Raw genomic sequence first — 7660 nt, forward strand, 5'->3', positions numbered from 1 at the left:
ATGTTACTTAGTATTGCATGTTCAGAAGAATTATAGTTTCCATACCTTGAGAGTGAACAAGGAAGCCGTGCAGCTGCAGAGGTCTGATGTATGTTTCCATCTGGAACTGATCTTGATAAGGTTAAATCCAACAGCAAGTGTGTCGTGTACAACACGCATACGACAGAAGATAACGCAGATGCTGGCAAAAATCCGCTACGGTAACAAATCAGCAATCTCCACAACGGCACATCCAACTTCAGAGATCTGTTAAAATATTCTCGGTGGCTAAAGATACTGGTGAGTGGGCTCCATCTGCTTTTTGTAAGTTTAGAACGTGCTTCAATAAGTTAATTTTAGAAAAAGACAGATCAAAATGTAAACACTTGCAGCCCAAGGCCACGGCATGTCAAACAACATCTATGACTGCTCAAAGTAAAAATGCTAATTCTAAAATTAATTGCACAACATTCCAGGATATGAACTACTTATCTCTTTCACTGAACGTTTAGAGAGACAAAAAATATGCTGATGTTTCACAAAAACCACCAAGGACTTTCCCTCTCTGATACTATACTTACCCAGTCAAAATGTGCCTTTAGTCTCCAGCCTTGGAATGCACTTAATACAAGATATATTTGTTACTTCTTAAGATAATGTATTTCCCAACATTATCTTGAAGAGGTAACAAATGTATTTTCCAATAATTTCCTCTCCAAATATCACAGAAGCTTAATATACCACAGAAATGCATTAAGCATCCCAGACACTGGAAGCCATCACTCCTTTTCATATTCGGCACAACTAAAGCTCAGGAGGTGTAAACTCTTTATAAAAAATAACACCAAGAGGGAAGTGGGGAGGAAAAAAAAAAAAAGTCAGATACCTTTTATCTTGTCTATAAGCCACAAAATTCCCAGCATGTACTTCAAATTTTATTTCTATTCTCAGTACTTTACAATAATTATAACAGAATGGTCTGCAGTCGTGGTATAAAAGCAATGCCACGTGTAACCCACGACTTTATGTACCTATACACAAATGATTTACTATAATCATCAATGCTTTCAACATTAAATACTTGATCCTGAAACCTTTTATCAGCCAGAAACTCAGCACACAGAAAATTCTCCTTCAGCCAGGGCCGATTCTCATTTGTCTAAACCAGATTAGAACCTGAGCGTCGACTCATTTATTCCCTGGTTGCCAGCACGTTCCCAAGGCTGTGACGTGTCTGTACACAAATATCAGAACAAACCCCAAAGGGGAAACGTACAGCTCAGGCCTGAATGTTCTTCTGCTGGCATTATGAGAGCCTTCACATTTGAGTCCAAAGCCTCGACTGCCGTCAACTGGCCCGACTCAGCTGATTTCAGTAGCAAGACGCTGGTTTAGCTGATGATCGGGATCTCTTTCATCAAGCGCAGACATCCTTGAGAAGAGTTGCCCTCCTAACAGAGCCTCTCGCTTCCACGATGCCGCCAGCCTCCTTGGAACTGTCTGCCCGGGCACGGAGCAGTCCTTGTGCATCGCTCTATGCTCCGGTCACTGAACACGGCCCCGTTCACAAACAGCTCCCAGAAGTTGCCTTTGTGGTGAAGACCCATATCCTGAAAACCAGTTGAGCAATTCAAAAAGCATATGAAAGCAATTATCATTATAGCACTGCTGTGATAATTAAAACGTTGCCAGCTGTATACAAGCCTATTCAAACGTACAGCTGTTACACGGGCAATGGAAAAAACACAAAAGCTTCAGATTCGGTGCCCCATAATTTCTCAGACTGCTACGTTACCAACTCAGTTACCATCATCCCTGTTCATGAAAAAAATGCTGAAACAATGGTGTCCTTTTCCATGCTTTCTTGCAAACAATTGATTCCTTCATCACCTCTGAGTAATAAAAATTGGAACATATTTTACAATGATGTCCAATACAGGATTAAACTTGTGCCAAGTAAAAACCAGCAAAATACAGGCTGATTCTCTTCTGCTGCAACTGCTGCCAGCTTTGGTCTGGATGTCTCCTACGCTTGGTCACCTTTGTCTTCAGTTGCCATTGCCGAGTCTCTCTGTTGTTCTTCCGGATCCCCTGGAAGAATGCTGGTGACTGTCTGGAGAAGTGACTCAATCTGCTCTTCTGTTAGCCTTTCCTCGCTTTCTTCTACCATCTGCAGGTTAAAAAACAATCTATTGTGATCATTGCATCCATACTTCCCCCTCAGCTCCAAGAAGGACTCAACTAATTGGGAGACGCTGTTCTCAAAGGATGCAGGACGTGGGCTGAGCTCGTTACAAAAGGATTTTACAAAGCTGAACTCTTATAAGATTTTTAAAAAGACAGAAGAGCTCCATTGTTAACCACTACAGTTGGCACTCCGTAACAAGCCTCTGTCTTCTTTACACAGAAAACACACTCAGAACTGTCTTTCCTCCCTGGTTTCTCCTAAAGCCTCTCTCAGCCCACACATCAGTACCCTGAGCCAGGCTTTCCATCTAGATCATGGGCAGACCGACCTCCCAGACCTATTTTCCTACATTCCTGGGCTTTCACGTGAGAACTGAAATGAGATAACCTGCGAGTGCTTACCTGCACCTTGGTACCTTATCCAGCACCTAGACTGTAAGCAATCAGGCCATAAAAGAAAGCACCTAACCCTACAATACTTCATTGGAATTTGCTTAGATTGTGAGATTCCTGAACAGAAAGGCTTTTAAAAGCTCAGCGCAACACAAAACACGCTGTCATGAATCAAGAATAAAACTCTATAAGATCAGTTAGGGACCTACTCTCACTGTGGAGCTGTGGGAACTCTTATACTATATTACTGCTACCAGCAAAAACAACTGCCCTAATTTATAGGCAGCTGTTAAAAGGAAAAGCTTGTCAGAGGACTGGAGAAACAAGCCAAAAAACTCTTCAAACGCAAATGAAACCAATTAGGGTTGGGGGAGGTTTTTGAGATTTTCTTTTTTATACCAAGCCCTTTGAAGAGCAGTGATTTATATTAATTATGGTTCCAAGTCAATGCAGTTTAATCAGTTCTAGCTGTAAATCGTCAGCTATTCAGATGCCTCTTGCCTTCTAAAATGCGGAGTGGTACACTCAATTAACTTTTTTTTTTTCCTTCAATGTCCTATGAGCCCTCTTTGCACAATCTGATCACCTTTCATCAGCCATTACCCGAACAGATCCTCAATGAGAGGAAAGCGAGCACACTAGAATCCACTCATGTAGCAAAAGGCGGACAGTGAATATCCATTTGCAAATGCCTCTTTCTGGGGACTATCTCCATCAAAGGATGAATTCTCTGTGGAGCATCTCTCCAAGCAGAGTTAGCTCAACTACTACTGTAGGAGCCTGGCTTGAAAAACAGCCCTGGCTCTGCTTGCCGCCAGCTGCTATACTATACATTAAGCATTAAAAATAGACTAAAAATCCTCCTAACATTACTCTTCCGTGTAAGGAATTGCTGCAGCTACCGAAGTGGTATGAAGGCACTGCCTGCGAGGCTGCATTTCAGAGCTGATCATCTCAGCAGTCTGCCTGGCCCACCTTGGAGCACCAACATGTCCGAGTTGTGCCCACTCAGTGTTGTTGCCAACACTGCTCACAAAGCCATTAGTCCATGGATGACCTGTGCTACTGAGTTTCACAGAGGATTACCAGCCTGGTTTTTACACTGGATTATTCTGCTATTAATTACTGTTACACTGAATTTTAAAGGTGACAGCCCCATAGCAGTGGGAACTGTACGAAGAAAAAGTCCACATCCTTTGGGCAGGCAATAGTGATTTACCTCTCAGTGGTCAATGTCTCCCACATTCATCACCGTCCCACCGCGTTCCCACCTTCAGAGGCTGAGTTTCGATTACGTTTTATTGGATCCCATGAAGTCTGTCCCTCTTGCCCATTTAAATGTTGTCCCTCCCTATGTATCCCCTTTCCTTCTCTTCTCCAAACACTCTCTTCCTTTAGGTGCTTGCTTCACGTAGCCAGAGTTAAACACAGGGATTTGACCCAAACTCAGCCAGCAGAGTGATTTCTAGGTCAGCAGCAATTCTTCTCAACTTCGGCATCTAAGGCAGAAGATCCTTACACGAGTGCCTGATCGCTGCTTCTCACACACTCCTCAGCGCCACATGAGTAATTGCCCCAACGCCTGATCTGACAATCACGTTCATGGCATTTGTGCTGGCTGAAGGCAGAAGCCTGCAGGACTGACAAACTGCAGGTACAACTTGGGACACGGACAGAGGAGCTCTGGTGATTGCTGTGGCAGCTTAAGAAACCACTGAAAGAAAATAGTCTCTCATGTTTCAGATGCTTTGACGTTGTCACCGATGTCTCATCAAACATAAATCTTTAAAGAAAGATGCCAGATACTGCCCTGAGGAGTGGCTACCATAGCTCCAACTTCCCTTCCATCACCTCTGCAGCAAATTCATCAAGAGCTCACCTCTCGGTGCCTGCGAGCTACACGTCCTCCCTGACAGCTCTCCCACCAGAAAGCAGTGATATACAAAAATCCACATGTAGCAGGATGGACAGCTTTTTACTCAAGTTGATGCTTCAGCGCTATTTTGCTGTGATATTACTCAGGAGTTCAAAGGATCAAAAGCTATAAAATCAATTTTTTTTCACTCTTCTGAGAACCGTCCTGAGCAGGGACTTAAGAAAACACAAGCAATCAGGAAGCAGCGAAGCAGCATGCCAAAAGGAAAAATTCAAAAATGAAGCACAGAGAGTGTGTAGATAAAGAGACACATGAAACTGTCCTAAATGAAAACAGGTATCAAGGGAAACAGAAGGTCACTAAGAGGCCGATTCTAGATTCAACAGATGTTCACTGTCTTCTGATTTACAACTGTAAAACAAAATACTTCTGCTACTGATGGTACTAGGAAATGATGTTATAATGCTCAAAAGAGAAATTATGTGTAAAAAAAAAAAGCCTAAGAGGCAAAAGAAGTAATTGTATTCAAGTACCTACTTTTCCCGTACTTGATTACAATTGACCAAACCATGAAAACAGATCTAGCAAAAAGCCCTGCTTTTAACTCGCAATTGGCTGAAACCACTCAAGCAACCGATTCAAACCACAAGGAGCCAGGAAAGCAAAAATTGATACTAAGGAAAACAAAAATGCAAATGTTTTTCCTACGCGTATGACATCAGATGTTGAGGCTGGCAGTGCCACACGCCCCCAGCGGGAACAGCCGACCCTCACAGACCGAGCCGCGCGCAGTGTGAGGTGTCGCCCACCCAAGCTCTGCCGAACGGCACGTTTTCAACATTCGGGGATTTGTGCAAGTAACAGAATTGGACAATGTCACAGGAAGGCAACGTGCAGATCAAGCGCTGGTGTGCAGCAAGACAAGCACGTCTCCTGCTCAGGGCTGAGCGCAAGCGTTTGCTTGAAGGGAAGCCCCGAGGAAGGCAGCACGCCCACTCAGCTACGTTGCTTCTGGGAACAAATAATTCCCAAGCGGTTACTGCTTTTCAGTATTTCAGGCCTAGACTATCCCCAAATAACTACAGCGGGTTTGTAGCAAATGTCAGAGCACACCAATGGGATCCACGCAGGTAATTTTCTACGACCTGCAACTACATGGGCAAGACCAGCTCAGGCGGGTCAGACCTCAGTAACAACTTCTAGTTCACTCAAACCAGTAGGAGCTGGTGCAAACTCTCGTTGCAGCGTATTTGTACAGTAAGGAATTTCCACCTTTCATACCCCCCACCCCAGCTAACCCATAAGATGACCGAAGGAACTGAGAAAGCAAGCAGGAAAACCTTACGTGGTAACTTAATTGGCATAAAATCTTTAGAGTTAAAAAAAAAGGAGGCTGCTCCCCCTGCAGCTTGAACACCTAGAGTTGCTTCTTACTTTATTCATAAACGTGTTGATAAAAACAGCCAGATCTTCAGAACTGTGGAATATATACAACACATTCAGAAGGCAGCTGAAGCCGCTGTGCTGCTCACCTCCGAGAGCGACGCTGCATTTACCTACAAGCCCAACAACCAACTCCTCACTCGCCCAAGCACCTCGTACCTACAGCTGTTAAGCAACATCTTACGTATTGACTTAACTTCAAGTACTCGTGAGGTCCAACTAACTTAGCTGGACTTTAAGCTTAAAATTCGGCAAATATTTACTAGACGGAGAATAGGTCAAGCGAAGGATGCCAGTTCTGCTCTGCCCCTCCAGATACGCCCCTGCCCGGGGTAACGCTGCAAAATGAGACACGCGTCCCACATGCACCGCTCGCCAGCTGCCGATTAAACGCTGGCAGAGGCCTCGCTCAGGAACGCAACCGCTACCGAGAACCAGAGCTGTGCTTATTAGACAAATGTGTGTGAGGAATATTTTGCTACCATGCAGCCTCTCTCAGCTGCACGTTTTAATAGTAGCTTTTTTTTTTAATTAAGCACTATGTTCGAGTTTCTCAGAGGAACGAAACAACCGTAATTACCAATCAGAACGCAATCATAGAATTACATTAAGCAGTAAGTCACATTAAATCCTGCTGATAAATTCTCAGGGCAGAAAGTCATTTTCAGAAGCTTTTAAAGATGTTGTTCATCGAGAAGGCAAATCAGAAAATAAAAGCTAGCCTGACTGTGAAGATAATTCCAAAGTGTTTATGAATAAAATAAATGCACAAATCTGTACGCTCATAGTGCCATGTACACGTAAGCACAAAACAGGAACACAGACATATAAATATATAGAGAGACACACACATGCGTATTCATCTAGATTTTTTTTTCTACTTGGTGAAACAAGGACGAACCTTTTCAGAACATGCTATCCCCAGTTACAACCATACCTTATCTTTTCTGCTTACCCAAGTAAAAGCAAAGTGTAAAAGACTTCAGCACCCTCACTGTGCTTCTCTTAAGCTTACAGTGCTTGTGTTTATTTCCCTTAAGTCTCCTGAGGCACGACAACATGCTGCAAATGTTAAAGAATAAGGCTATGCTGAAGAACCAAAAAAAGTTCTGAAAGAACTGAGAAACTGTCCCAAGGATAAGTAATATTTGATGGGTCACAAACACCAGCATCACAGAACAGAACAACCTGTGGGTTAAAAGCCAGTGTTTACCTAACAGTAAGGTAAGAATTCTACTTAAAAATAATCAGTAAACTGCAGTAAAAGAGGAAATAAGGATTCTGCTCACTTCCAAAGCTTTCAAGCACATAATTTAACTCCAGTGTAGGAAGTACAAATTTTATGAGAAAATGACTGCTATTTCCTCCTTTGAGCAGTAATTTGAAATTGCTCAGCACCAACGTGCTAATAGAAAATAGAAGCACATAAATAAGAAATAAAGTAAAAGACTGAATGATTGGATTAGCGTCCCTCAGAGATAATTAACCAAGTATGCAAAGCAGGAAGCAAAATATATTGTTGAGAAAATAAAATGTTTAAGTCCTCCAACATCATGCATTTTCCAGAAGAACACTTTGCATTATTTTCCATTCAACAACAAAAGACGATCTGCCAGGCTGGTTACGCAGAGCACATATCTCAAGGTAAAAAGCTCTCTGAGATGGAAATCTAGTTTTAAAAACATAGAATTGAAATCTAATTTTCTGTTCAGAGAGAAGAATGTGGAGCAATTTGTTCCTTAGAAAAGAGGATGCTTCATCTTCAAACCCATCACGGTTCAG

The 7660-nt window shown here is 42.7% G+C and overlaps 1 protein-coding gene across 1 annotated transcript in view; it reads right to left on the reverse strand.

Moving 5' to 3' along the window:
- Positions 1-2005: 2005 nt before the first annotated feature.
- The window catches only part of CRCP (CGRP receptor component), a gene marked incomplete at its 5' end in the record, with an annotated part of 21483 nt that continues 15828 nt past the window's right edge, over positions 2006-7660 (reverse strand). Inside the window, one exon of the mRNA XM_009864472.1 lies at positions 2006-2149. Coding sequence (XP_009862774.1) covers positions 2006-2149 — 144 coding nt within the window. The remainder of the gene's footprint in view (positions 2150-7660) is intronic.

This window comes from Apaloderma vittatum, unplaced genomic scaffold (assembly GCF_000703405.1).
Source record: "Apaloderma vittatum isolate BGI_N311 unplaced genomic scaffold, ASM70340v1 scaffold9762, whole genome shotgun sequence".
Taxonomy (NCBI): domain Eukaryota; kingdom Metazoa; phylum Chordata; class Aves; order Trogoniformes; family Trogonidae; genus Apaloderma; species Apaloderma vittatum.